Source organism: Atheta coriaria, unplaced genomic scaffold (genome assembly GCF_025399875.1).
Source record: "Atheta coriaria isolate IRGN ID8LTWV9N9 unplaced genomic scaffold, Caltech_Dcor_3.1 hic_scaffold_56_pilon, whole genome shotgun sequence".
Lineage (NCBI taxonomy): Eukaryota > Metazoa > Arthropoda > Insecta > Coleoptera > Staphylinidae > Dalotia > Dalotia coriaria.
In genome coordinates, this window is record NW_027045498.1 from 9345 (window position 1) to 37175 (window position 27831).

The window sequence follows — 27831 nt, forward strand, 5'->3', positions numbered from 1 at the left end:
CGCTCCCTGAGAAGGTCGCCGCAATCCGCAATTTTCCTCGGCCTTCGCACACAAAGGAACTACGCCAGTACCTAGGGATGATCAACTTCTACCGCAGATTTATTCCTGGCGCGGCGGACACCCAAGCACCTCTTAACGATCTACTCCAGGGTAACGTTAAGAGGAAACAACCAATTGCGTGGACCCCTGAAGCAGAGGTTGCGTTTAGCAAATCGAAGGATAGTCTTGCACAGGCAGCCCTGCTAATTCACCCGCATCCAGACGCACCGCTAGCCATCTTCTGCGACGCCTCTGACTTCGCCATAGGCGCCGTATTACAGTGGCAACCGCTGGAATTTTTCTCGAAGAAATTGAGTCCAGCGGAAACCATGCTATAATTCTTCATCTAAAATTCCCAAAATTCCTAATGTCTTTATTATTGAAAAACCTAATCCTCGAGTCGGACGGTTTGGCACGCTATATCTAGCGTGCGGTCAGTAGCAGATGGTCCGGCTCGGATTCCCAGAATCCAATGGTCAGCTTTCCCTCTCTTCAATGTCATACTTTCTTCTACCAATCGAATCTATTACTTTCTTCCTACTTCCAAATTTCTTGTCACCACCCATCAACCTGAAGGGTTGCTGGTGAGTGACAAGGGTTTAGGAAGGACAGTTCTTCACTACACTTCTTACTTTACACTTCTTCACTTTACTTCAAACTCTACACTTCTCTACAAGACTTCATACTCTACACTTCGTCAACACACTTCGTAAGAACACTACCTCTTAAACCGTCTACTTACTTAACACGTTTCAAATAAACCAAGTGTCGTTGCATTAAAATAAATACCGTCAAATATCTAAATCATCTCTAACTGCACTCACCACTCACCGATCCCACAGATGTATGCAGCAGAAACCCTAACGTTAACCAAACAAGAATCAAAACTAAATGAAAATAGCCGAACGAGCAATATTAAGAAAAATCACAGGACCAAACAAAATGGATAATAACCCAATCAGAAGAATAACCAAACAGGAATTAGAAGATATAATGGAAGAAAAAACCATCACGAAATTAATCAAGAAGCAGAGATTAAGATGGGCCGGCCATATCATGCGGATGAATCCAGATGCAATACAAAGGCAAATAACTGAATGGCAACCAACATCCAGCAGCAAGAAAGGAAGACCTAGAGAAAACTGATACCAACACGTCGAAGACGATCTCACACGCATCGGAATAACAAAGTGGAAAGAGAAATCAAGGAACAGAAGAAAATAGATGCAATTGTAAACCAAATTTAGGTTGATCCGCCAAATAATGATCTTTAAGAAGGCAATGCCCACGAATGGGCGGGTATGCCTAATATATATATATATATATATATATATATATATATATATTCCAAATTTTAGGGATACTGATTTCAGACCCAACGTTGCAATGTCTAATAGACGAGGAAATTACCGCGCAAGAGGTGCCTTCAACCCAAGAGATTTTGTTCACGAAGATCATGAACGTGGGTATGAAAAAGCAGCCTCGAGCCGAATACCACGACCGAGTCCCTAGAGGACGAGGTCAACCGAAAACCGGAGCTAGGAAATCCTACAATGAAAACAGAATTGTCCAGCACCGTAGAGAACAGTCCAAGATTACAGAACATGATTTGGGCGAGGAACTCAGGAAGAAGCTGTTCCCAAGTGTAAAGGATGGGATGTCAGCAATGGATAGAATGGACGCCATCAACACGCTAAAAGCGATTACCATTACGGTTACTACCAGGGCCATCGGATTTGGAGTTACTAACATATTTCTCACTCTTTCATCTCTCAACAACGTACCGATCCGTGGCAACATCTATCAGGTGTACCGTGTTAGTCTGGCTGGCAAGCTACAGATGATAAAACGTTCCCCCACTCTGCCGATCCGTGAGTCAGAAGACTACGTTGAAAATCGGCCTAATGCTGAACTTGAGACTACAGAGACTACGTTTACCCGCGCTTGCTTGAATTTCTTCACGTTGACATTCAGAGCACTGGGCAGAAATCTATCGCTTTCTTCTGACTTCCAAATTTCTTGTCACCACCCATCAACCTGAAGGGTTGCTGATGAGTGACAAGGGTTTAGGAAGGACAGTTATTCCACACACTTCTTAAGCAACACTTCTACAGCACTTCTTACTCTACTCTTCTTCAAGAGTTGGTAAACTTTAACATTATAATAAACATTGTTCGTGATAATTAAACATCGTGTCTTTTAACACTCTATCAATTATAACTCACACCGATCCCACACTTGTACTTATAACAACCAACACTTCACACACACAGGTAAACTCTTTCTTTAAAATGCCTAAACGTAAACGTGTTGTCCTTTCTATGAAAGATAAATACGAGATTAATAAACGGTTAGAGGAAGGCGAATCTGCAACCAAGTTATCCATTGAATACCAAGTTGGTAAGTCTACTATTACGGATATAAAAAAAAAAAGACGAGCATAAGTAAGTTTATATCCCAGCTCGATTCTTCGGACGGATTTGGATGATGCTGTATATAAGTGGTTTACTCAAAAAAGAAGCCAAGGAGAACCTATTTCTGGCCCAATACTATAATGTTCACGCTCTTAATGACACCATGTAAACACCCGATCACGCATCGATGTCACAACGGAAGAAAGTCCAGTAGTACTTCCTAGTACTTAAGCCACTGTTTGGCATTTGTTCAGTTACTAAGTTACAGAAGTCAAGAGAGTTGCCACTGTCACTGTCCGATTCATTATTGTTAAGTACGCGAATCCTCAAGTCCTAAGAGCATCTAATTAAATTCAATATAATAAACGGTTGTCTCCACCAATAAAACTACGTCTTCAATACCACAACAGCCACCTTCACCTTCTAACCAGCGAGTTGCAACATATTTTTGGCGCAGTCGATTCAGATCCAACGTCTTCCAGAAGTTCTACAAGAATGAGTCAGCCAACGTAAGTACAATCCAAATCTATTTTCGAACTCAGTCGAATCAATCACGTTGTATTACTTGTCAATCCTATTTCACACAACTTGTTATAAAACCATTTTATGGTTGTTGAAACTCGCCAGCAAAAGCTTAACAAAGGAATCATGACAAACAATTCAGTTTTGGGAAATGGCTCCACAGCCGAAACCCACACACATAACATGACAGACATTAGAGCAATTATTCCTGATAATTTTGACGGAGATCGAACGAAACTTTATGACTTTCTTCAAAACTGTAGTCAGGCCTAAGCACTTAGCACTGGCAGTCAAAAAACTTTAATTTTATCATACATGGAATCAAAACTAAAAGGAATAGCTCGTGCACAAACTCGATTCACTGAATTCCACTCGTTCGACGACTTTAAGACCTGTCTAATGAGATTGTTTGGAGATAAGCGCGATTTTTCACAAATTTTAGAAGAACTAAATAGCATAACTCAACTTTAGAACGAAAACGTCCAAACATTTTATAACAGAATCACACAACTCCAAACAATTGCACTAAATAAAATCGCGTCTACAAATACGGCTACTCAAAACGGAAAAATCGAATTGATCAATGAAATCGCTCTCTCTAGACTCATCTTACATTCAAACGACGAAATCTCAAACGCACTACGTCGTTCTAAACCGACCGATTTAAACACAGCTTTATCCGAAGCTATCGATGAAGAGAAATTCTTATTAGCAAGGAGAATGAAAACCTCAACCTTCCCATCAAAGAAATTCTGTAACTTTTGTAAAATTCCCGGTCATTTAATATCAGAATGTAGGAAAAGACAATTCGCGGACTCTAATACTCGGAAAGTAAATCAAGCAGTGTCAACAATTCCTATAAGACGAATCAACCGTCAAGTTCAAGACCTGTCAACTCTCATCCGCAACCTCCGAAAATCTGTAATTATTGTAAAAAACCAGGTCATCTGATTGGAGAATGTTGGAAATTAAAAGCAAGAAATTCTGGCAATAATCAACAAGTTCATTTTACGCAAACTGCGAATTTAAACTCAGTCCGGGGCGAGTGTCACGCACTCGGACAATTAGATCTTTTAACCTTCGACACTTCTAGCAGACAACAGCACCAAATTAATTTAGCAGACAGAAATAATTTATCTTTTATCGTGCTACCATACTTAACCGCTAATAATGAAATTATCCATTTTAAATTCTTTTGGGTGGTTAATGCGCCAACGTCTCTATTATTATTTCAAGCGATAAAATCCGTCAAACGGGTCTCTACGGTGCTTATGCCCCTGAGCAGCACCCGAAGTGCCGTACTGTCGAACGAACGCAGATTGCAATTCTGAGTGCCCAACGGAGGTCTTTGAGGGTTCGGCCGCCTAATTTCGGAGCAGCTTGAGGGTGCCGATAGCCTTCGTAACATGCTGTACGCATTCGCTGCCTCTCTGGCGCGGGGTGAAACTGCCTTACCGCGCCTTCGCTCTCACTCACAACCGCACCCCGGTCGTCTGCTGTCTCAGTCTCGCTCATTCATCGAAATTGGTAAGGGAAGGCCTTTGCCGGAGCCGTGTGCTCAAAGTAGATGTGAAAAAAGATGAAGATGACAAAGAATTGCACGCATCGAGTGTATCTGTATTTTCAAATGCAAAATTCCACGTTTTCGCTAAAAATTTCAAATTAAAAAACTCCCAAAAAAAAACAATAAATTTTAGATAAATATTTTGTCAATTTTTCACAAGTATTTGCGGATAATGAGCCAAATACGTAGCATATAAAAGTTTATTTATATTTTGATTGTGTTTCTTCAAAGCGTAATTTAAAATCAAACAATGAAACACAAATAACTTTTGATTGCGACTTTCAAACGTCAGTATTGAACCGAAATAGAAATAATAAGTATTAACACATATTTGTTGCATATTTGAATAATTGAAGAACCCATACATTTGAAACTCGCGCGCTTTCTGTCAAATTTAGGGTGCAAAGGGATTGACTTAGGTAAAGATATAGATGCGCGCAGCACAGAATACCACTTGCGGCCGATCCATAACTTCGCCGTACGAAGCGTCTTGGAGCTTTCGTACGTTCGTTTGTTAAGTGGTGAACACAGAATCGCACCATAAAGCCAAACAACGAAGAAATCATTTTAATAAATGGGATATCTCCGGATAAACCCATCGAATCAATCGGGACCGTCGACTTCTGTTTCCACATTGAGCAAACAGCTCACCAAATTCATGTGGTTAACAGTCACACCAACATCCCTTGCGATGGATTGATTGGTAATGACTTCCTTCGTTCGCAAAAAGCACACATCGATTATAAAGAATGTAATATTAGGTTGAAAGAATTACCTAATCCCTTAAAAATTTATAATCGTAATGCCGATGCTAACACCTTGCAACCGCGTTCGGAAACAATTATTGTAGTAAATATTTTAAATAATGACCTCACCGAAGGTATCACTCCCGAAATTAAAATTTCCGACGGCGTATTTTTGGCAAAGGCCATTCTAAAGGTCAATCGTGATAACAAAGCACGCACAACAATCGTAAACACAACGGATAAGAAATTAAAAATCAATTATATTAATCTATTTTTGGAACCATTAACAAATAACGAAGATAACAATGATTATCCTAATGGTGTCGAAGTCAACTCAAGTATTGCAAACAATAGCAATTTCGCGGATAGGCTCCAGCAATTAAGTCAAATGTTGAAGTTAGATAGTTTAAATTGTGAAGAAAAGAATTCCGTAATCAATATTTGCAAAGAATATAATGAAATTTTCCACTTGCCAAACGATAAACTATCTACAACTGATACAATTTCACATCGAAAACACGATAAGCCGATTACGTCCAAAATGTATAGGTACCCCAGGGTACACGAGCAAGAAGTCGACAAACAAATAAATAAAATGCTCAACGATTCGATCATACGTCCTTCTAATTCACCTTACAATGCACCTTTATGGGTGGTAAAGAAAAAATCTACCACACCAGGCGAACAAAAATAGCGCGTTGTCATCGATTACAGAAACTTAAATGATGTCACCATTGGCGACTTTTTCCCGTTACCAAACATTGATGAGATTCTTGACAGATTAGGACACTCAAATTATTTCACAACTCTCGATTTAGCTAGTGGTTTCCATCAAATTAAAATGGACCCCAAGGATGCGCATAAAACTGCGTTCTCCAGTTCCACAGGTCATTTCGAGTTTGTTAGAATGCCTTTTGGTCTCAAATCAAGTCCAGCTACGTTTCAACGACTGATGAATCTCGCACTAACAGGTTTGCAAGGAAATCATTGTTTTGTTTACCTCGACGACACAGTTATTTTCGCCTCTTCTTTAGATGAGCATTGACAAAAATTAAAACAAGTTTTTCAAAGGTTGAAGCAGCAAAATCTCAAATTACAACCCGATAAATGTCATTTCTTACAAAAGGAGATATAAGAAGATATTGAAATGAATGAAATAAATTTAAGTAATAGTGATATAAGTACTAGTGAAATAAGTACTTCGACTGAAAGTTTACCAGAGACAAATGTAAATGAACTAAATACAGGTTTAAGACAAAGACGACCTGGTACTGTTTAGAGAAAGAAACTTTTGATTTAACAAGAAACACTTCTAACTGCCAGCTACAACAACTTTTGGGAAAATTTCGAGCAATTGTTGTTTTGCATTTTAAACATAGCACAAAAGCTTCTTATGCCTTACTCAAAATGCAAGAGCAACTAAATGTAAATACATTGAAACTCAAGCAAGACGTTCGGACTCGATGGAATAGTATTTTTTATATGCTCGGACGTCTATTAGTGGTTAAAATACCTCTTTCTGCTACTTTGCCACAGTTTAGACACATCTCCGCCATCCAGTTAACTCGAGTTCAACCCGAGTTGCGTGGATTTTAACACACCTCGAGCGGGGCGTCTATCCGTAGACGATCTGCGGATTGTGCACTATAGGCGGGGCGTCTATCCGTAGACGCTCTGAAACTCTTGCGCTGACTTACTATTCAATGCTCTTTCTAGCGACCAAGGGTCGAAAAATTGAAATTACTTACATTGCATCCCCATATTGTTGAATCGACGATTTATAGGTGATGATTAGTTGCGTTGTGCAACACTAGATTTATGTTTATTTGATTTGAATATTATACTCGAATACTTGAGTTCTTGAATTTGTATGTTTATTCGTATAATTTACACTGCAGTCGGATTTTTCCGTCGACATATGACTTGGATTTCTTATTGCTTACTAATAAATAAACAATAAATATGGGCCTAAGATTAAGGGGTTTCTTACAACTGAATTATTCTTCAGTTGATTTCCCTCGAGATCAGTTTAGTTTGTCAACCGCCATGGAGTTTGAAAGTGAGAGTGAGAGTGAGTTTTTCGCGGATAATTTATCAGACATTGAGCAGCCGGATCTGAGTGATGATAGTGATAGTGAGGACATTTTTACAAGACGAAGAAACCCTAGAATACCGCTACAGTCTAGCACATCAAGTGATAGTGAAGATGAAATCATCCCGGATTGGTCCGAGACTGATACTGAACCGGTAATTGAAGATTTTCTTGGACAAGTTGGGGTAGTCATGATGCCTGAAAATCCCGCTAGTATAATGAGCGTACTTCAACTTTTTATTGGTGACGATTTGTTTGAGTACATGGCACAAGAAACAAATAGATATCACGCCCAAAATATACATAAATTTAAAGTTAGTGCCAAAACGCTAAAGTGGAGAGATGTTTCTGTGTCAGACATGAAAAAGATGATGGGCTTGCTTCTGCTGATGGGAAAAGTGCGCAAGGATTCAAGGGACGAGTACTGGTCAACTGATGAAACCATCGAAACACCAATTTTTGCCCGAATATTGAGTAGAGACCGATTCCGTCAAATATGGGCTGCTTGGCATTTTTCAAACAACGCCGAAGCGGATCTGTCAGCTGACCGTCTACAAAAAGTTAGACCGATCCTAGACTATTTTCTCCCAAAATTTAAAAATGTCTATAAACCAAAGAGGGAATTATCTTTAGATGAGAGCATCATGGCATGGAGAGGAAGATTAGTCTTTAAGGTTTACAACGCGTCGAAAATAAATAAATATGGGGTATTGATACGAATGGTTTGCGAAGCCACTTCCGGGTATGTGTGCAATCTCCGAGTATACTCCGGGCAGGGATATCCACTTCAAGCTACAATTCTTCATCTTTTAGACCCGTATTTGAACTTGTGGCATCATGTATATATGGATAATTTTTATAACAGTGTAGATACGTCGGAATTATTGTTGCGGAATAAAGTGCGTATTGTGGGACGATTAGGACAAAATCGCGGCTGCCACTTTTAAAAAATATAAATTATTAAAGGGTCAAACATCCTTCCGTCGTCGCCAGGATGTGTTATTGCAAGCCGGCGGCAACATAAAACGCACCGCAGAGAATGATTTCCACCATTCATTCAGAAGCGACCATGCAGGTGAAAGTGAAAATACGGACTGGGCGACGACGAAGGAAAAAATATGGAAGCCAATATCAATCATCGACTATAATAAGTTTATGAAGGGTGTTGATCGCGCGGACCAGTATTTATCATATTTTTCCATAGTTCGGCGTACCAAAAAATGGACTAAAAGACTAACTATGTATTTATTCAATTGTGCGCTGTTTAATTCATTTCATGTGTTTCGAACCATAAATGCAGTCAAAAAGACTTATAAATCATTTTTACTACATGTTGCAAAAGAGTGGATAAAAGCTGCTGATGAAGTGGCAGAAGAGGCAGTACCAAGCACTTCACGTGCATCAAATCGCGATACTCCCACAAGGCTTTCTCTGGATGCAAGAAAGCACAAGTGTATAAATATTACGGGAAATAGCGTACATAGGGTACAACGGCAATGCAAAGTTTGTGCTGCCAAGAAAAAGAAAAGCCGTACCTGCTTTATGTGCCAGCAATGCAATGTGCCTCTTCATAAGGGTGATTGTTTTTTTTCGTATCATACCAGCCAAAAATATTAGCCAGAGAATGTTTTACTAATAGTTATATTTTATATTTTTATATTTTTATAGTTATATTTTATATTTTATATTTTTATATTTTTATAGTTATATTTTATATTTTATATTTTATATGCAAACACAAATAAATACAATACAAAACAAAACATTGCTCTTGAGAACTGCGTTTCGACTGTGTTTATTTCAGAGTCACGTACCGCTGACGCGCCAAATCGTGCCCGCTACAGTGTCTAGTCGACCGATTCAGCGCAGCCGCTCGAAGTGTGTTAACTAGGGTTAAACAGAGTTTTTTCAGAGTTGGCACATCACTAGACGAAATGAACACGTCGCACCAAACCAGCTGATCTGCCCAGAACCGCACCGTGCGCATGTCGGCGAATAGAGGGGAGCGTGAGGAGTAGAATTTTAAAACCGACTACCTGCCCGGCGATCTTCGTGCACTCTTTTTTCGTTAGCAGACAGAGATAGTTATAGTATTGTAACGCTTTGTAACGTACAATATTTTTCGTTTTTCTTTCTCAAATGAAAACAAGTAGGGGCCCCGTTGGTATGTCAACTCAAGGTCAAGCAATGTACACACTGACATCGAAAGCGTGAATTTGATAGTGTAATTCATGTAGCTATGCGTGAGCGGAGCGGGCGAGTTTCAAATCTATGTGCTATTACACAAATATATATTAATGCTCATTATATACGAGTTACTGAAGATGCCCTCGTGTACAACTCCATCAAAAATTTCTAATCTAAAATCATGTGTAATTTTCACAATGAACATCTTAATATATAAAAATCCAAAGTCACTGTGTATGTGATATAGATTTTACGAAACTCGACCCCACTCGAGATCGTACTAACAATGTTATAAGACACAGATATGAATAGATGGCCTGCACGACCATAAACGGTGCTGTTTAACACCAATTTGTATTAAATTTAAGTTTTTATTAAATTTTAGTACATTAATGTTTTCACTGATTTCCATTTTTGGATTTAATATTTGTACGTTGTGATACAAATAATTTAGTTTTTATTTATGTTTCGCTTAACAGCAATTTACGTTTAGTGCTTCGTCACGTTTTAAGTTTTTGATCTCAGTTGGTTTTATTGGTTATGTTGAAGAAAGATATATTAGTCTTCTTTAAAATTATTCTTTATTGAGGTTGAAGCGCACGAGGCAAGGGACACCGACGAAATGAACACGCCGCACCAAAGCAGGTTATCTGCTCAGAACCGCACCATGCGCATGTCGGCAAATAGAGGGGAGCGTGAGGAGTAGGATTTTGTAACCGACTGCCCGGCGATCTTCGTGCACTCTTTTTTTCGTTAGCAGACAGAGATAGTTATAGTATTGTAACGCTTTGTAACGTACAATATTTTTCGTTTTTCTTTCTCGAATGAAAACAAATAGGGGCCCGATGGTTTGTCGACTCTCAGGCAAGCAACGTACATCGTACGATCACGTGATTTACGCGTGATTTTGACAGTCTCACTCATATCACTACGCATGTGTGGAGCGCGCGAATTTCAAATCTATGTGTTCTTTTATAACCCAAATACTGTATATATTAATACTCAGTATTTTTGAAAACAATAGTTTTACAAGAGATTGAGAATTAATAGTAAGCAAAAGTAAAGTAAACTATACTGTACGCTACACCCTCACAAGTTATCGTTCTGAAAACGAGACTTTATTAAAACAGTTGCAAGTCAATGCAAGTATCCACATCAGGTTTGACAAATACTTACAGTGTTTACTTTACTTTTGCTTACTATCATTATTTCTTGGTTTGGTTTTAATTTACCTTTGAATCAAAGTTATCGAAATAATATTATCCTTGAAATGTTTGACTCATTATACTCGTAAACAAATACTAGTGAAGAATTTACATAATATTCAACTTAAATACTGAATATTTAACCAAGCTAAGTAATGTATACATTTACTGTACGCTATAACAATACTGAATATTTGTAAATTTTTGCTTGAAGCTATCTTGAAATGTTGAATTGGAGAAAGCAGATACATATATTCAATGCGTGTCATTTATTCTTCTTCATCTTTTTTCACATCTGTTGAGCACATGACTCCGGAAAATATTCCACTTCACCAATTTCAAAGAAAGGCAGGCTTCAACAATACTGTGCGAGTGAGAACGAAGTACAACTGTGAGTCACACACACGCCACAAGAAAAGTGCATGCGTATATCGTTTTTATTACTGATTTTTCACGTATCGAGCGTCGAGAAGTGTGTTTATATTTTTCTTTTTTTATTACTTTCGTTGCTGAATATGTTATGTACCTATCTATAATATCTTGTATTTAATTATATTTTTACTTAGTCTAAGAACCTTTATCTATGTTTAGCTTAAGAACCTTTATCTATGTTTAGTCTAAGAACCCTTATCTATGTTTAGTCTAGGAATTCCTTGCACGCCCTTGAAGTGCGTGAACTATTGAAACTGTCTTTGTGTAGAACGGTATATATACGCTAACAAAATAGTAAATAAAATCAGTTCGTAAACCAGAGGCTAAAAGACTGGTCGTCTTCACCATCGTCGTCATCATCATCCGTACAAGTTTGATTTCCATCACAAGAAGCATCCACGGTTTGGTACATAAATGCAGTCGCCTGAACTTAGGTTACCTAATCTCATAATAAAAACTCAGGATGTGTACCTAAGCCAAAGAAACATTCCCAATTAACGCCACAAAATGTCAATAATTACGTAAAAATCAAAAAGGCAACTGCACGCGGAGTTCCCAAGCGGTCTCCCATCCAAGTACTACCCGCGCCCGACGTTGCTTGACTTCGGTGATCGGACGAGAACCGGTATATTCAACGTGGTATGGCCGTTGCCTACTGCATATAGTATTAATATAGATATTTAACTATATTTATAAGAGAATCTCTTATGCATTAAGTTTTAACAATAGAGTAATTAATACATCTATAAACCGATTCGGTATGCGTCATTGCCTTTTATTGAAGACAGATATGCTTATATGGGTATGAACGGAAAATTTTTGTTGTTTATGTTGGGCCCCGACAGAAAATATCCACTTTTGCGTACCGTAAATGAACGCCATGCATATTTATTTTCATATAAGTTCTTTAATACGTGACCTTCTGAATGCTCTACCAATAATCTTCAGCTTTCGGTAGAGTAGCAGTCCTCTTCCTCCTTATGCACTCCGCATACCGGGGACACCGACACGCCGTTCCTCGATCACGGCTACATCGACACGACTCCAAATGTTCATGGCACATGGTCATCTCAATGCGCAAACGAGTGGCTTCGCATTTTAAACAATCACAATCTTTTCCGTGCTTGCTCTCCATGCGTTCCACTATTGCCAACAGTTGTTTGCGCCGTTTTTCCATCTTCTTCGCAAGGATCCTATCTTCACGCACCTCCTTTCTACCCGCAATGCAATCAGCACATTCGCAATTTGCAGGGTGATGTAGAAGGCAATAACATCGCTCACCTATCTGCAAAACAAATTTATGAAGGTCGTCTTTTTCATTATCGAAGGCAGACAGCGCTTTGGATTCTTTCTTTGGCTTCAAAGTGGCATGAATGCCTTGCCCACACGCAGAAGAAGTGCACTTTGAACATCGACAGCCATGATCATGTGGTTCGTAATAAACTGATGGTTTACAATTATCTGGAAACTGTTGACGGTAGTGGAAGTCTTTATCTTCTTTACAAATGTGGCAATCGCAATCAGTACCATGATTCCTTTCGCATGGTTCCTTCACAAAAATGCACTTCTTATCCCAACGCATTGGTTCGCACTTTGAAGGTGGACAGCATGGCTTTGGTTTGGCATCCGGAGGATTATGCCTGGGACAGGTGGGACAGGTCTTCGGGCATGTGCGAAACCATTTCTCCATCGACGGTGATAACTTGCTGAATAAGAAATCACGCGACATGCTTAATTGGGTGAAATGATGTGATACGGTGAATTTAGATGGTATGTGATAAATTTTATATCATGACCGTCACATACTGTCAGTTGAGGTTATTTTTCTAACCTCTGCAATGCAATAATACAAATGGCACCATCTTGTGTTCAAAAAGCATATCTAAAGTTTAAACATCCGAAATCAAGTGGTGCACTGCTATTACTCGCGTTGACATTTCGACACACATATCAAAATTATTAGTAAGTAAAAATTCCAGTGAAAAATCAAGAAAATGGATATATGAACAAAATTCATGAGCAGCACCTAATTCTTCATTTTGAACAATGTCAGACGGTTCGGACATATCAGCCCTTTCGGAAACATCTGATGGGCGTCGTTCATACCATGACCGAACTAGGACTAAATTCACCAAAACTAAAGGATCACACCGACACCATAAACAGTGGTACCCTTTTGACGAGAACGAGCGTCCATTCCATGGAAATCACACACCGCTCAACAAATCAATGAAGAAACACATGTACGAGGCGTCAAGAGGTATGTCAGACGATGAACATGGTGTTAGTAACAGTAGCAGTGCAATGAGTCAAAGTCAAGTCAGTGAAAGAAATAATCACACAGATGACTACATGGTGGAACCAGACGTAAGCGGCACGCATAGTAAACACAGGCATAAAACGAAAAGAAAACAAGTGAGTGATGATGATGATGACGACAGCGATGAAGATGGCGATGTCAACGTTTCGGAAGAATGTGATGCTGATGAGAGTGTACAGGAAGCACGATCCCATAAGAAGGTCACGTGGGATAAAAAACTTAAATCAAAGAGTAAAAGTAAAGCTAAGCATGAGTCACATCGCAAGTGCCAGAAAGAACACAAGAAATCGTGTGATAGAAAACGGAAACGGCCTGCTTCAAGTGGTTCGAGCACGTCACAAGCTTCCGGAAAACCAGAAGGTGGTGATTCTTCGTCTTCAAATACCACAGGCGGAAAGAAAGGGAAAGGAATGCGAAAGTGTGAAAAGAAAAAGAAGAAGAAAAAATGTAGGGAAGAAAAGTCATCCAAAAAGAACTCACCTGATAAGTGGTAAGATATTTTTGATAGTTATTATGTAATTATGCCAATTTAATAATAACTTCGCTTATTGTTATTCATAAAGCTCGAAACGCTCAAAACGCACCTCCAATACAAACGTCCATAGTTGTGCCAGCAAGAACAGTTTGCGATCGCTGATATCTACATCAACATGCTGCATTATGTAATCGTCATTGTTTCCGGCATTGCTGCATGAAAACCTGCGCACTGTCCAACATGGTGGGCTTAAGAATGGGCTGTACTCAATATATTCTATAGAATTGTATCTATAATCTGAAACAAACGCGTCAAATATTAAATGTTTTGGTATAATTTTCTTATCCTCGACCGTCGTTCGCCCTCTGTTGTCAAAACTCGAATAAATTTGTAGCAATGGTTGCATAACATCTTCTCACGCAGTGGTGCACAATACACTTTCGAGAAAACATACCCAAAACCCTTTTCGCACGTTGATTGTAAGCATTTAAAGGCGAAAATGTCATTAAAAAAGTAATTTTATTCGGAAACTTAAACATAATTACACTCAGGGTTTCTTTTGTGAATCCGGGATGTGCAGCTAACCTAAAAATAAAAACATATGCACATTATTTTTATCATTTTCATTAAATTACTATTTTCTTCTTACTTTTGACATCCCTTCCGTTTGAGTTTGCGACTCCGAGTGTCCCATCCCCGGCGGCCATTTGCATTCTCAATACAACATATTTATTTCTTAATAAACAACTGATAAGTGATAATGATGTAACATGCTAAATATAATTATTATCACAGTCGTTTTCATAACCTCCAACCAACTCTAATAGCTAATATCATGCGTCCTATAGTGTGGATTTCCGTAATTGACAAGCAGCGCAAGTTCAACTGCGCTGTAGCCTATCAATTGTTTCAAGTCGCAGACGAATTTATACACAAATCGCTTGCCGTGCACTTTAGATATCATGTCGCCTTCGTAATAGTACCTCAAAGCTCTTGACAACTTCTCATAGTTCATTGTGGGTTTGTTTTTGCGCTCGCCCCATAATTTGGCGACCTTCTCCGGTTGGTTTAATTTGAACTCACCCTCGACACCCAACCAAAAGATGACAGTTTTATATTGTCGAGTTGTGAGCAGTTCGAGTAGAAATTGCCAAAGTTGTATTTGCCCACTGTTCCCACCTCCAGCGCGATGGGAGGTTCCGTCCAGATACACATACCGTGTATTATTATGACTGACTTTGTTTTTTGGTTTCATAAGTTTCTCACTGGGCGGTTTATGTTTATCTTCTTTAATTACAGCTGCAAAATATTTAAAAAAAATTGAAATTTGGTTATGTATGCGTTGCTATCGATTTACATACCAACAACTTTCATTTTTCTCAAAAGTTCGAAATGCGTCCAGAAAATGTCGCCAGGATCGTTGGGCACTATTTTGGAAAAGTCATGAATGTCCATAGCAAATAGATCCGCACCGGTAATAGACCAATCGGAGAGTTGTAGCTTAGGCAAAGAGAATTGTCGCACCGCCCATTGTATCCAATGACGGACGTGGAAAACGCTCCACTCCTCCGGATTCGCCGGAATTTTAAGTCTATCCTGCGCTGCTTTAAAGGCGGAATCAACTTGCCACTCGTGAACTGGTTTTTCGCGCTTGATATGACTTATTGAACGCGGTGTTTGTTCTGTATCCTCATCCAACTTGGGATTCGAGACTTCATCATCGATGGCGTCCGGTTCTAATTGATCCAAATCTTCAACGTAATCCTCGGCTGGTTTTAGGACGTCAATGATGTTTATCCGCTTGAGGTGTTGTTGGATTTGCACGTTTACTTGAACAACACCCTCGCCTTGCACGCATTGGTCAACCAGGTTCTTGTGTGATTCCAGCTGAAAGTAGAAAGTAAAATGTCAGTGTCTATGGCACAGAATATTCAATTTGTCAGTTAGGCACGTCCGCAAAAAAATTCATGCGTATAAATTCATGTGATTTCAAAACGCGGTGCATACATGGACGACGCGGAACAAGGCGACCATCCATTCTTTAATTTCATGCAGCAATTTCGCCAACAATGCAAGGGTATGTCAGATGTTCAAATAGCCGTGGAGGCGGCACGGCGATGGCGAGAAATGCCACAGGCAGAACGCCGACGATTTATTGCGTGCTGCCGAGGGAAATGCCCGAAAGGTAAACATACCAGCAAGCGCAGTAAAACATGGTGTCCATTCAACGAAGATGAGCGACCGTATCGCTGCAATCATACTCCAGCATGCAACAAGTCAAAAAAGAAGAAAAGGGAAGAGTGTCCACCGACTAAATGCCCCTCACCGCATGGCCGACATCAAATAAGTAGTGATAATGTTAAAAGTGAAAGTTCATGCAGTGATTGTGAACCAAAGAAGAAAAATGCTGTAAAAAGCCAGCCCCGAAGTGCCCGAAGAAAAAGGAACTCAACTGTTGTGAAATAAGAAAGAAAATGAAATGTAAGGATGATGATAGTGAAGAGTCTACTGAGTGCGATGATGATCATCAAGACCATTCATCATCACTGTAAATACAAAATAGTTAACATTGCTTTACACTACTGTAACAAAGAATATATTGAGCTAATGTTGTTTACCCAATTGTGAATCTGCAAGTTCAGAGGACATTGGTCCCGAGAGCATATCATTGCTGTTGTCTTCATCCGCTTCTAACTTGATATTAATGCTTCTTGGAGAGTGGTCCAGTGTTCCGTTATCGAATATATAACTAGATCACAATAATTAATATTAACACAAGTTGATCATTTATAAAATTATGGTAATTATCGAATTTTTCGCAAATATTACCTGTGATTTTGATCAGTTTGGTCTACAGGGTATGTGTTTACTTCGCCGTTTTCATCCACACCCATAACAAACAATGAGGGCATGCTGCTATCCATCGTTACAATTGTTGAAAATATAGGAATCGATTGCAAGTAACAAATTTATTAACTGTGGAAACAAACGTTAGCAAGCATTGCGTTTTGTTTTGGTTAAAACAAGCGGCCAGCGCGTTTTCAGGTTGTGGAAATACAAATAACATTGATAGAGGTTCGAACAGTCTAGAGACTGTTAGAAAAGGATAGCAATACCATCTTGAAGTGAGTTTTATACTGAGGGTCCCTAATGTAGAAACAGTTTGACACATGGTAATCATGGGATTCTTGTTTGAGTAGCTTTCTTTATCAAATGATATCCTGCACATATCGCTTATGTTCACTTGTTTTAACTTGGCAATCGTGCAATATCGCACCCAAAACTACCGCTCGGCCATGCTCAATAGGCATTCCATTTGTACTCCGTAATACGAGTAAATACGAGGTAGTACGATTGGTGATACAAGAATATAAACGCCTTGCTTTTGTGGGACACTTGGTATAACACCAGTATCGTTTGCTCTGTCATACTAATAAGATCATATAATTTATATTGATGGTGCTTGATGCTATGCTTTGGAGGTTAGGTTCAAAATTGATTGCAGCCCGTACGGCATGCCTCGGCATCAATTTGATGCACTTCCAATTACCTCATTCTGCATTCAGTGAAATATACAGATCACTGGTTGGAACCATTAAAAACAATGAATGCTTTTTACACAAATGAATTTCGTTAAAATTGGTAGGATTCTAGTTCAACCATTTGCATCAATGCTAATTAATACCGTTTTCTAATTTTTTTGTATTTTTCCTTTTACGAAACTGATAAAACCTTCGCTCGCTCTTGATGAGCAGCAAGAATATTTAAATGTAAATACAACAAAAGATTGTTATTCTCAAACACCATACAATTTTACAAGCACAAGTTATCATCAATGTCATAATAAAAAATTCTTCGGTGATTCCATTGGGTGTTTTAGATGTTACAATTTCGACGATGCAACTCGACACAATCGATTCTATGGTGTTCGGGCGTGTTCGCAATTCTTCTATCAGCTATAATTAAAAAACGAATGTTGCTCTCATTTGCACCATAGTTACATAATAGTTTTTTTTTTCGGTTTGTTTAAGAGAATGTACTGTTGTTGGGATGAGTTCTTCTTTGACAGCCTACTAAATTGTTTTACGGGGAATTAATGACTCGATTTAGGCTTAAGCGCACACTTAAGTCGATTTCGCGAGGGTCTCGGCCTTCTGGACGACCTCCTCAATGGGGCCCACCATGTAGAAAGCTACCTCGGGCAAGTGATCGTAATCACCTCCCAAGATCTTTTGGAAACCCTGTATAACAAATACAATTAATAAAGATTATTATAAATAAATTTAGATTCTATTTACCTTGATGGTCTCTTCAAGAGGTACCAACTTGCCGGCGTGACCGGTGAAGACCTCAGCGACCTGGAAGGGCTGGCTAAGGAAACGCTGGATCTTACGCGCGCGAGCGACGGTCAATTTGTCGTCTTCAGACAATTCATCCATACCCAAGATGGCAATGATATCCTGCAGGGATTTGTAATCCTGGAGGATCTTCTGCACGCCACGAGCAATGTTGTAGTGCTCGGCGCCGATGATGTTGGGGTCCATGATACGGGAGGTAGAATCAAGGGGATCCACGGCGGGGTAAATACCCAACTCAGCGATGGCACGCGACAACACAGTGGTGGCGTCCAAGTGAGCGAATGTGGTAGCAGGGGCGGGATCAGTCAAATCGTCAGCGGGTACGTAAATAGCCTGCACGGAAGTGATGGAACCCTTCTTGGTGGTGGTAATACGCTCCTGCATGCTACCCATGTCAGTGGCCAAAGTGGGCTGGTAACCTACAGCGGAGGGGATACGACCCAACAAGGCAGATACCTCGGAACCGGCCTGAGTGAAACGGAAAATGTTGTCAATGAAAAGCAGCACATCCTGACCTTCCTGATCACGGAAATGCTCAGCGACAGTGAGACCAGTCAAAGCGACACGGGCACGAGCGCCTAGAAAATTAAACGCAATAATTAAAAAATAAACAAGCTAAAATTTATGGATATAGTTTTACCTGGAGGTTCGTTCATCTGTCCGTAGACAAGCGCTACTTTGGAAGTCTTCTCCTTGAGGGAGATGACACCGGACTCAATCATTTCCTGGTACAAATCGTTACCCTCACGGGTACGCTCACCCACACCAGCGAACACGGAGTAACCACCATGAGCCTTGGCGACGTTGTTGATAAGCTCCATGATCAATACAGTCTTGCCGACACCAGCACCGCCGAAAAGACCAATCTTACCACCCTTCGCATAGGGAGCCAACAAGTCTACGACCTGAAACAAGAAATTACCATAAATACCTTCAAATTTCTAAAAAATTCGGCGTTTATTATCATACCTTAATGCCAGTGACCAAGATTTCCTGCTCGACGCTCATGTCGACGAACTCGGGTGCTTCAGCGTGAATGGCAGCCAGTCTCTCAGTGGTGATGGGGCCCCTCTCATCGATGGGCTCACCGATGACGTTCATGATGCGGCCCAGGGTCTCAACGCCGACAGGGATACGGATGGGGTAACCGGTGTCGAGCACGTTCTGGCCACGGACCAGACCTTCAGTACCGTCCATGGCAATGGTACGTACGGTGTTCTCACCCAAGTGCTGGGCAACCTCGAGCACCAAGCGGGCTTCGCGGTTCTGTACTTCCAGAGCATTGAGGATGGGTGGCAGGTTGTCTTCGAACTGTACGTCGACGACGGCACCGATAACGGCGACGATCTTGCCCTTGGCAACGCCGGAGGCGGCCGCAGCTTTAGCATAACTCTTGTTTTCTGTTGATCAAATAATTAAACAAAAATTAATCAGAGTGTGAATTGAGCATGCATTCAATTATGTAACACCGTGTTCATATTATACCTAGGAACGGCTGAATGTAGTGAAGTGATTGTTTTAAGTTATTTGGTATGTTTATTGCAACAAAAAAAATTTAAAACCTGCAGATTTTTCGTTTTTTATTTTTATGTTGGCAACACAAAGTTCTCTCAAAGCGGCGAAACGCAAGATGGCGGCCGGTTATACATGCCCCGATTATGTAACTTCAAATAGTGAAAATTCGCAAAGAAACCTAATAAACATCTAAAACCATCTACATCCCGTTGACACAATCTTCATTCTTGTTATTTAAGCACTCCATCATATTGTTAAAGATAAACTAACCGAAAATATTCGCAATTCCGAGTGACTACGTAACACCTCACCTTCACGCGAGCACGATGTCGGCCTATCATATGAATTTCTCGATTTTCATGACAAATACCAAACCGCGGAGAATAAATATCAAAGAATAAGATTTACTCACGGTTGGCAGTTTGCACTCCAAATACTTTAAGCGCTTCCGCGCCCAACTTCTCCAAAGATTTGCCAGCCAAGAGGCTGGCGCTCGAACGTGTTACGGCACCCAACATGGTCGGTCGATGTGGGATGTGATCGCTGAACAAACCGCTGACCGATAGACAGCCGCCGACGGTCGTATGCGACGTGCGCGACATTTCATCGTCGAACGTATGCGAACATACCCGAATCTACGCGCATGCGCGCTAAGTATAATAAAAATTATATAATTTAATTAAAACGGGTAAATAAATGCATATTAAAATATTTACATGCAAAATCATTACTCAAAATTTGAATTATTTTATTTTATTGCATAGTATGTAAGTTTTTTTGTAATGAAATTGATTATTGATGAAAGTAGTTTAGCCAAGATGCAAACCAAATATAAGTCAAGTTGAAAACCTTAAAATGTCACCAGATAGAGGAGATTGACTTGTTTTAATGTTATAAAGTGAAAAATATTTTAGAGCATAAAATTAAATAATAAATCGCATTATTATCGATTGCTGGTGTCTCTAGGTCTGTATACAATGCCTCTGCTCTTCATCTCCCTTATAATCCCAGCAGGAAGTCTGCCTGATACTGAAATTGCATAAACGCCTTTGCAGAACCGATCTACAAATAAAAAGTTAATAAATACAAACAAAACTAGAAATATTAAGTAATTATACTTATTCTCTGCCACTTGCACACCCAACTGTCTTCAGGACTCATAGCAGATATCATTCTAAACAAATGTAGGATGATACAGTAAACTCATGAACATATGTAATTCAGTAAATTATTTTATATTTACCCATCAAAGTTAGAACTCGTGCAATCATAAACATTATCCCTGTTGTTCTTCATCCTGAGAAAATCATCACAGTTATCACAACCCTCATACTCAAATTGATCAAAAGTCTGAAAATGTTTTAGATGTTAGTTTCTCTGTAAATGTAATTAAAACTTAAAACATTAATCTTACCTTAATCAAGGAACACACTAAACAAGCCCGCAACCCACGAAGATCTTTAGGAATAGTTTCTAGAGTCATTTTATTACCGATTTGTCTGATGTTAAGAGATTTGGAGGTTACAGGTAAAGCGTCTGTGTCAAGATTTCCCAATCCACCAAAACGCGTAAGGTGGGTTGCCTAAACTCAATAATATAAAGCTTATATAGTGCGAACAAATAATGTACAAATTTATTTTCACTTTCTTGGTTATAAGTAATGATTAATGTTAAATAATGCTTATAAAGTTAGTTAAAATATTATCCTAATTATGTAATTTTAGGATGACCATTCTGGTTTGTGTTCTGTCCTTGTGCTTCACCATTGGTGCCATTTACACTGGGGGTTTGCAGAAGACGACTTCTCCGTCGTGTATAATGCTGCCAAAGCAGAATTTGCTGATCATCTATGAACTTGGAACACTGGGCGTTTACTAGTTCACGCCGGAAATGTTCATATTGAAGCAGATCCAAGAAGTGTAAACACATTGGATATTTCAAAAACTTGGCATATTGAGGTTCCTTCCAGTATAATAAATATTTTAAGTAGTTTATAAATGTTGAGTCTTTAAAGTATCCACGCTGCGCTAAAACTAAGACAAAAATGTTTAAGTTCAGTGTAATTTTTAGCAAAAATGATGTGAAAAATCATGTAATACACTTACAATTTAAATAATTTGGATTTCCCAAGCATTGCACAAACTCCAGTTCAATTTGGAAGCGCAGGCGTTGTTGGTCATCATTTTCTGGTGCGCCTGAAACATAATTCCACCCTTTGCGGAGGTTAATTTCGTGTTTTCCGGAGGAATTAATAAATTTACCTTTGCCCGCCATAGCCATTGCTGTGACTTTCTGCACGAAGCATTCGCCATGTTTGTTTTGGTCTATTATGTCAAAATTCAGTCATTGTCAAAACATTTATACAGGGTGTGGCAATCTCAGAAATATTTGTTAAAAACTCTACTCATATCTAATAGAAAATAATTATAATACAAAATCATTTAAATTTTTAATTGTTATAAATATTTTATTTGTATTCTCTTGTTTTAAATAGGTTTTAATTTTATTATAATGAATATTATTTACGACTGAAATCTTTGCTCCCCTCAACGTATGTAATTTTGTTTGAAGGACGAATCAATGTCATCCAATTTTATAACAACATTATCATTATAACCAAAACACTTCAAAAATCATGAATTAATTTCATTACTTGTACAAAATTCATTGTTAACATCATAAATGTTGCGTAAACTGGGATGTAGCTGGGTGGCGGCGCATCGACGCATGCTGCGTGGCGATCTATCACCCATTTTGTTGACGTCGAAGCGATGTTTAATGCCTAACTTTGATCTCTGCTGGAAATGCGGTAACAAAAGACGCAACATTTACGATCTATTCTGTGATAAATGCAACGTGATCCAACGCCCACATGAAAAAGACAATTTTTTCAAGATATTCAGCTTGCCACCCAAGTTTTCAGTGGATGTTCCTAGTCTTCAGAGACAATATCGAGCAATGCAAACCCAATTGCATCCTGATAAGTTTGCCAACAGGTAATAAACAAGTCAATAACTAAATTTTTATTGTTTATACATTAAATTCTAGACCTGAAGATGAGAAAGCTGTGTCAGCTGAATTTTCTGCATTGGTCAATGATGCCTACAACACTTTAACAAACCCAATGGCAAGGGCACTGCACATGTTAAAACTGCACAGGGAAACAATTTTAGAAAGTGACAAATCTACAGATAGTGAATTTCTGATGAATATTATGGAGTTGAATGAAGCAATTGAAAATTCCAAAACTGAACAAGATTTAAGATTATTAGAGAAAAACAATCAAGCAGTACTGGGTCAGATTGTGAAGGAGTTGGAGCAGAAGTTTGAGCAGAATGATATTCGCGGCGCAAAGAAACTAGTCATTAAAATGAAATATTTTCATACGTTGTCTGTGAAGATTAAAGAAGCAAAGGGCAATAAAGGCATTGTTGATTAACATGAACAAGACAATCATGAACAGTGGATTTTGTACATAAATGTGAATTAATAAAAGAAATACATAAACATGATTTAGCCTAGTGTTTGATTAAGGTTAAATATGAATTATGACATGCACTAAAACTAAAGATAGGTTAAGAATGAGTTATTTACATATTTTATTTGTTTATTTCTTTTGCACATAATCACTTTATATTTCCACTTTTACAATAGTATGATTCTCATAGGTATTCTTGATGTCTTATTGCCACACAGAGAATTTTCACTTTTCGAAGATGAATTTAAATCGACAGCATATTAGTTTGATAAACTATGAACTAATTTATTAACTGAGCATATTTTATTCATGATATATTTATACAAAGTGCGCCAAATCAGAAATTATGGCAAGGTATAAACAAGTGAATCAAAAAAGCAATAATTTTGAGATTGCTTACGCTATCAACATGTTTGCAAGTAGAGTAAATGCGCTGTAAACAAAATAGTACAATGAATAGGCGAGTGGGAGGAACGATGGTGATTAAAATGGATCTCTCGTTGTGATCACAGTCAGTTTTACAAAGCCTTTAAACTTTGCACAGCTTAACAAACTCTACACCAAATTCAAATATTGTTATCTTCTATCTTTATAAAACAAAAGAAAAAAGTCCTAATTTATGAGTTATTAGCAATTAATGAATAGATGAAGTCATCGGTTGCTATAAAACAAATGCATCCGAACGTGAACACATTTAGTTTATTTTGAAAGTATTTTAATGATCAACGTTGTAAGAAGAACACCAACAAAGCGTAAGTTTATTATTAAGTTCTAATTAACTATCAATCAAATTTTACGTATATTATTATTACAAATTCAAATCATATACATAATTAACATAGTTTCATTGATGTAAAATTAGCAGATGAATGTAATGTATAACATTGGCATTGATCTTATAATCTTTCGTCTTATTATTATCTTTAGCCTTTTTCAAGGGCATACAACAAACTAAACGAAGATAATAGTATCACGAACAATGAAATTGTAGTGAAAAGAAAAATTAGTAGTTAATAATGCAGTCCATTAGTATTATCGCTCTGATTTATAATGAATGAAGTAACAAGGTTGTTTGATAAAGCGCAAAACTTTCTCATATCAATTTCGAGTTAATTATCTATTCCATTTTTGTTCTCAGTATACATTAATAGTTTGTTTTTGTTTCGAGAGTGCATATGTACTTAATATTTTAAGTTTTTTTTTATTATTTATGAGAAATTCAGAAAGTTCAAAGTATACTTCAAGGAATAACAATTTGAATTTGATTTGATTGAATGACTCCCCTGAAACTAGTATTAAATTCGATTATACACTGTGTTGCAACATAGCAAATTTACTTTAATATTTATTGGAACTTTAATTAAAAGGTATTTATAAATTTTAAATTAACAGTATAAATTAAAAATGCGTGTGTGTATTGCACAAAAAAGTAAAACTTGCATGTGATTACATTCAAAACTTACTTTTGCTTTGCGCTGCACTTGGTATTTTTATACTTGGGATTTTAACTTGTTGAATTTACGTTGGTATGGCTTAAAAACGTCAATTATACAACGTGTAACAAGATATATTTAAATAGAGTTTATTGAAATGCAATATATTTATTAAATTTAGTAGTTAACAATAGAATTTCCAAACAAAAACACTTTAATAATTGTTCATGCATATTTAAAAGTCAATTAAAAATGTATTTTGTGCAATTAAAACCAAATTAACTCTTAGTAAGTACATACTGTACTTAGCTTAAATTCCCCTGTTTCTAGTAACTTTCTATTGTACCAATATTGTCCTTGAGAAGACTAAATGCACTAAACTCATCTGTTCAGGACTAGATTTTCGCCGATAAGCGGCTGGTGCGGTCGCGGCATCAAAACAATTTTTATGTACACAAAATATTTGCACTTTAAAACTGACAACACGCGATTATCAACATTATCAGTTCTCAGATGATTCGTCGAGGTGTTTCAGTAGTGCTCTCAAAATGAAACTCTCTAAACACACAAAGTCTAAAAGTCACACGTAACCTAAAACGAATCAATTTTGTTTTTTAAAACTTACTTAGTGATAATTACTTAGAGAAAAAATTGTGCATGCTTAATTAATTAAGTTAAGCCTTGCTTTCCGGTTGTGCTATTGGTGGTGCTATTCTTCGGGGTGCTTCTGATTGGTCGGCGCAATGTCTTCGTTCCAATCACAATCATTCATGATGCTGGGGGCGGTAGTGGTGGGCGTTGTGAGCGCTGCCGGCATGATTATTGCTGAACACTATCGGCAGGAACGGCGAAGGCACGCCATGGCGCAGGATCTCGATCGTCTTAATCAACAGATAACAGGCCTGCAGGGTCAGCTTGAAGTGCTTAAAAAACAGCAACATTCTGGCCAAACCAGGTAATAACTGACCATATGCCAATGAAAACAAAAATCTATTTGATAATAAATAATGCTTTTAGTGTTGATGGTAGAATCAAGAGGAGATTTCGTTCAAGAGAGAGGACAATGAGCAACATCACATCAACCACTGCAGATGACTATAACTCAGCTTTAGATAGCTCCGATATGGAGTTTTATGATATTAGTGATGAAGAAACTTCAAAAGCATCAACACTTACACCCTTAGATGATGTAAGTTCTAAATATTTGCTGGTATAAATTTTGTATGTAAAATAAGTTGCCTACATCAGAAATTCAGTACGTTTAACATACCAAGTGTTTTAAGACTTGTCTTAATTTTTATAGGTCCTAAAAGACATTGATATTAAATTAGAAGATCCTCTACAGCTCCGCAATGCTTTATCGCAGCTAGAAAACTTACTCTTTGACTATCCAAGCAGTACGGAAGTTCTTTGGAGGATCGGCAAGGCTCATCAACGGATCGCCATGGAAGTAACGGATATTTCGTATAAAATGGTCCATCTCAATGCGGGTAAAATCAATTTTAAAACAATTTACCGAGTATTTTAACTAAAATATCTTAAATTTAAATTTCTAGGCTTAGATGTATGTCGCCAAGGCATCGAAATCAATCCCAAATCCGGCGACGTGCACAAATGGTACGCCATCTTGTTGGGTTCACGTTCGTCGCATCAAGGTATCCGCGACAAGCTGCGCGATTCTTCCGAGTTCAAGCACCACATTGACTTGGCCATCCAGTTGATCCCTGAAGACGCCACCTGCTATTACCTGCTGGGCAGATATGTAATGGAGATTGCTTCGTTGAAATGGTACGAACGCAAAGCGGTCGCCACGCTGTTCGATAAATTACCTGAGTGTACATACCAGCAGGCACTTGAAAATTTACTGCAGGCCGACCGAATGGGAGACAAAGACTGGAAAATCAACAAGCTATCGATTGCAAAGTGTTATTTTGCGTTGGGCGATTATAAGGAGGGACTGAAATGGCTGGACGAAGCAAACAACATTACAAAGGCTGTGCTTGAGGAGGAAGGCATCGAACAAGAGATCGCACAATTGCTGAGCAAATACAACGGATATAGATAGATTTAATTTTAATGAAAGATATTTGATATTTTAGCGCAACCAAAAGTTATATGAATTTTAAACGGTTATTTTAATGTTTGTCAGTGCATTCCTTAAGGATATGATGTTCATTATGAGTATGCATTTGTGTCTGTATTGGTATCTAGTGACAAGGGTGGTGAATATTACAATGTTGGTTTTGTAAATTGTTCAGGGGAATGAAGAGGAAAGTATGGTGTTACTTTTTGTTATGATCTATTTTTAGTATATCTATTAGCAGTACTCACTTTTATCCTGTCTCTTCAACTAGAAGTATGTGTAATGATGGAAGGTATGAGATGATTATTAAAGATATTTTATATCATTAATGAATTAAAGGTTATCGCAGATGTATGATTGCTAATTTTAGTACACTCTATGAAAAGACTATCGGAGGAGCACTCTGTATTTTGGGACGGAAAGTGTTGGGTTTTTTTAAGCTTCTCAGCCTTCTAAAGGATTATAATGTCCAGAAATGGTTTTAATAACTTGATTATTGTTGTGAATTTCCAACGGAACATGCACTTTTCTTCAGAGTTGGTTAATTTTTTTTTTTAAATTTAATTTAACTGTAAGGAAACACGACTTACCCCCACTATATTTTACGGGTTGCCGCAGGCATAAAAGCTATTTGGTATTTTTTTGTTTTGGGTCGCCCGCATTGGATATAAAAAAATGATATTATTGCCTTTTGTGAAGGGGATGCGAAAGGAATCGTGGTACTGATTGCGATTGGCATATTTGTAAAGAAGATAAAGACTTCCACTACAGTCAACAGTTTCCAGATAATTGTAAACCATCAGTTTATTACGAACCACATCATCATGGCTGTCGATGTTCAAAGTGCACTCCTTCTGCGTGTGGGCAAGGCATTTATGCCACTTTGAAGCCAAAGAAAGAATCCAAAGCGCTGCCTGCCTTCGATAATGAAAAAGACGACCTTCATAAATTTGTTTTGCAGATTGGTG

At 38.3% G+C, this 27831-nt stretch overlaps 8 protein-coding genes and 1 non-coding gene across 10 annotated transcripts; 4 read left to right on the top strand and 5 right to left on the bottom strand.

The window, feature by feature from the left end:
- The first annotated feature begins 6126 nt into the window (after nt 1-6126).
- LOC135802821 (piggyBac transposable element-derived protein 4-like) lies at nt 6127-8324 on the top strand. The gene is made up of 2 exons (XM_065316448.1): nt 6127-6256; nt 7294-8324. The coding sequence occupies exons 1-2, from the start codon at nt 6127-6129 to the stop codon at nt 8322-8324; spliced, it is 1161 nt and encodes a 386-aa protein (XP_065172520.1).
- A 3411-nt stretch (nt 8325-11735) lies between these two features.
- On the bottom strand, nt 11736-11854 carry LOC135802823 (5S ribosomal RNA). The gene has a single exon (XR_010550631.1). It is a non-coding gene; the product is annotated as a 5S ribosomal RNA (ribosomal RNA).
- A 1218-nt stretch (nt 11855-13072) lies between these two features.
- Nucleotides 13073-14319, top strand: LOC135802820 (KS1 protein). The gene is made up of 2 exons (XM_065316447.1): nt 13073-14011; nt 14085-14319. The coding sequence occupies exons 1-2, from the start codon at nt 13248-13250 to the stop codon at nt 14185-14187; spliced, it is 867 nt and encodes a 288-aa protein (XP_065172519.1). The 5' UTR covers nt 13073-13247; the 3' UTR covers nt 14188-14319.
- A 177-nt stretch (nt 14320-14496) lies between these two features.
- Ets97D (DNA-binding protein Ets97D) lies at nt 14497-17533 on the bottom strand. The gene is made up of 6 exons (XM_065316449.1): nt 16826-17533; nt 16615-16745; nt 16506-16542; nt 15358-15902; nt 14646-15295; nt 14497-14581 (listed from the first exon to the last, which is right to left on the bottom strand). The coding sequence occupies exons 1-5, from the start codon at nt 16918-16920 to the stop codon at nt 14817-14819; spliced, it is 1287 nt and encodes a 428-aa protein (XP_065172521.1). The 5' UTR covers nt 16921-17533; the 3' UTR covers nt 14497-14581; nt 14646-14816.
- A 238-nt stretch (nt 17534-17771) lies between these two features.
- Nucleotides 17772-20444, bottom strand: ATPsynbeta (ATP synthase, beta subunit). Its single transcript, XM_065316446.1, has 5 exons — nt 20282-20444; nt 19324-19754; nt 18995-19259; nt 18295-18932; nt 17772-18237 (listed from the first exon to the last, which is right to left on the bottom strand). The coding sequence occupies exons 1-5, from the start codon at nt 20385-20387 to the stop codon at nt 18121-18123; spliced, it is 1557 nt and encodes a 518-aa protein (XP_065172518.1). The 5' UTR covers nt 20388-20444; the 3' UTR covers nt 17772-18120.
- Nucleotides 20445-20606: 162 nt separating this feature from the next.
- spt4 (Transcription elongation factor subunit spt4) lies at nt 20607-21437 on the bottom strand. Its single transcript, XM_065316443.1, has 4 exons — nt 21284-21437; nt 21113-21219; nt 20988-21043; nt 20607-20931 (listed from the first exon to the last, which is right to left on the bottom strand). Exons 1-4 carry the CDS (start codon nt 21350-21352, stop codon nt 20813-20815), a joined length of 351 nt encoding a protein of 116 aa, XP_065172515.1. The 5' UTR covers nt 21353-21437; the 3' UTR covers nt 20607-20812.
- Nucleotides 21438-21472: 35 nt separating this feature from the next.
- Nucleotides 21473-22269, bottom strand: MED31 (mediator complex subunit 31). Its single transcript, XM_065316442.1, has 3 exons — nt 22131-22269; nt 21975-22082; nt 21473-21902 (listed from the first exon to the last, which is right to left on the bottom strand). The coding sequence occupies exons 1-3, from the start codon at nt 22147-22149 to the stop codon at nt 21580-21582; spliced, it is 450 nt and encodes a 149-aa protein (XP_065172514.1). The 5' UTR covers nt 22150-22269; the 3' UTR covers nt 21473-21579.
- A 178-nt stretch (nt 22270-22447) lies between these two features.
- Nucleotides 22448-23381, top strand: Hsc20 (iron-sulfur cluster co-chaperone protein HscB-like protein, mitochondrial). Its single transcript, XM_065316440.1, has 2 exons — nt 22448-22865; nt 22918-23381. Exons 1-2 carry the CDS (start codon nt 22552-22554, stop codon nt 23306-23308), a joined length of 705 nt encoding a protein of 234 aa, XP_065172512.1. The 5' UTR covers nt 22448-22551; the 3' UTR covers nt 23309-23381.
- A 473-nt stretch (nt 23382-23854) lies between these two features.
- On the top strand, nt 23855-27217 carry LOC135802810 (regulator of microtubule dynamics protein 2-like). 2 transcript variants are annotated; one of them, XM_065316439.1, is made up of 5 exons: nt 23855-24099; nt 25570-25735; nt 25798-25969; nt 26084-26270; nt 26337-27217. In XM_065316439.1, the coding sequence occupies exons 1-5, from the start codon at nt 24066-24068 to the stop codon at nt 26843-26845; spliced, it is 1068 nt and encodes a 355-aa protein (XP_065172511.1). In that variant the 5' UTR covers nt 23855-24065; the 3' UTR covers nt 26846-27217. The 2 variants fall into 2 exon arrangements, with proteins under 2 accessions (XP_065172511.1, XP_065172510.1); XM_065316438.1 differs by lacking the exon at nt 23855-24099 and having other exon boundaries at nt 25117-25735.
- The last annotated feature ends 614 nt before the right edge of the window (nt 27218-27831 follow it).

Excerpts from the sequence above, each read along its gene's own strand:
- LOC135802821 (XM_065316448.1), top strand. The coding sequence starts at position 6,127 with ATGGACCCCAAGGATGCGCATAAAACTGCGTTCTCCAGTTCCACAGGT. Across the intron at positions 6,257-7,293 it reads GATGAATCTCGCACTAACAG|TTGATTTCCCTCGAGATCAG; the intron begins GTTTGCAAGGAA and ends ATTATTCTTCAG.
- LOC135802820 (XM_065316447.1), top strand. The coding sequence starts at position 13,248 with ATGTCAGACGGTTCGGACATATCAGCCCTTTCGGAAACATCTGATGGG. Across the intron at positions 14,012-14,084 it reads AAGAACTCACCTGATAAGTG|CTCGAAACGCTCAAAACGCA; the intron begins GTAAGATATTTT and ends TTATTCATAAAG.
- Ets97D (XM_065316449.1), bottom strand. The coding sequence starts at position 16,920 with ATGGATAGCAGCATGCCCTCATTGTTTGTTATGGGTGTGGATGAAAAC. Across the intron at positions 16,746-16,825 it reads CAAACTGATCAAAATCACAG|TTATATATTCGATAACGGAA; the intron begins GTAATATTTGCG and ends ATTGTGATCTAG. Across the intron at positions 15,296-15,357 it reads GAGAAAAATGAAAGTTGTTG|CTGTAATTAAAGAAGATAAA; the intron begins GTATGTAAATCG and ends AATATTTTGCAG.
- ATPsynbeta (XM_065316446.1), bottom strand. The coding sequence starts at position 20,387 with ATGTTGGGTGCCGTAACACGTTCGAGCGCCAGCCTCTTGGCTGGCAAA. Across the intron at positions 19,260-19,323 it reads TCTTGGTCACTGGCATTAAG|GTCGTAGACTTGTTGGCTCC; the intron begins GTATGATAATAA and ends TTCTTGTTTCAG. Across the intron at positions 18,933-18,994 it reads ACAGATGAACGAACCTCCAG|GCGCTCGTGCCCGTGTCGCT; the intron begins GTAAAACTATAT and ends TTAATTTTCTAG.
- spt4 (XM_065316443.1), bottom strand. The coding sequence starts at position 21,352 with ATGACTCTAGAAACTATTCCTAAAGATCTTCGTGGGTTGCGGGCTTGT. Across the intron at positions 21,220-21,283 it reads TAGTGTGTTCCTTGATTAAG|ACTTTTGATCAATTTGAGTA; the intron begins GTAAGATTAATG and ends AAACATTTTCAG. Across the intron at positions 21,044-21,112 it reads ACGAGTTCTAACTTTGATGG|AATGATATCTGCTATGAGTC; the intron begins GTAAATATAAAA and ends ACATTTGTTTAG.
- MED31 (XM_065316442.1), bottom strand. Across the intron at positions 21,903-21,974 it reads AAATCCAAATTATTTAAATT|TTTTAGCGCAGCGTGGATAC; the intron begins GTAAGTGTATTA and ends TTTTTGTCTTAG.
- Hsc20 (XM_065316440.1), top strand. The coding sequence starts at position 22,552 with ATGTTGCGTAAACTGGGATGTAGCTGGGTGGCGGCGCATCGACGCATG. Across the intron at positions 22,866-22,917 it reads CCTGATAAGTTTGCCAACAG|ACCTGAAGATGAGAAAGCTG; the intron begins GTAATAAACAAG and ends ATTAAATTCTAG.
- LOC135802810 (XM_065316438.1), top strand. The coding sequence starts at position 25,524 with ATGTCTTCGTTCCAATCACAATCATTCATGATGCTGGGGGCGGTAGTG. Across the intron at positions 25,736-25,797 it reads CAACATTCTGGCCAAACCAG|TGTTGATGGTAGAATCAAGA; the intron begins GTAATAACTGAC and ends TAATGCTTTTAG. Across the intron at positions 26,271-26,336 it reads AATGGTCCATCTCAATGCGG|GCTTAGATGTATGTCGCCAA; the intron begins GTAAAATCAATT and ends TTAAATTTCTAG.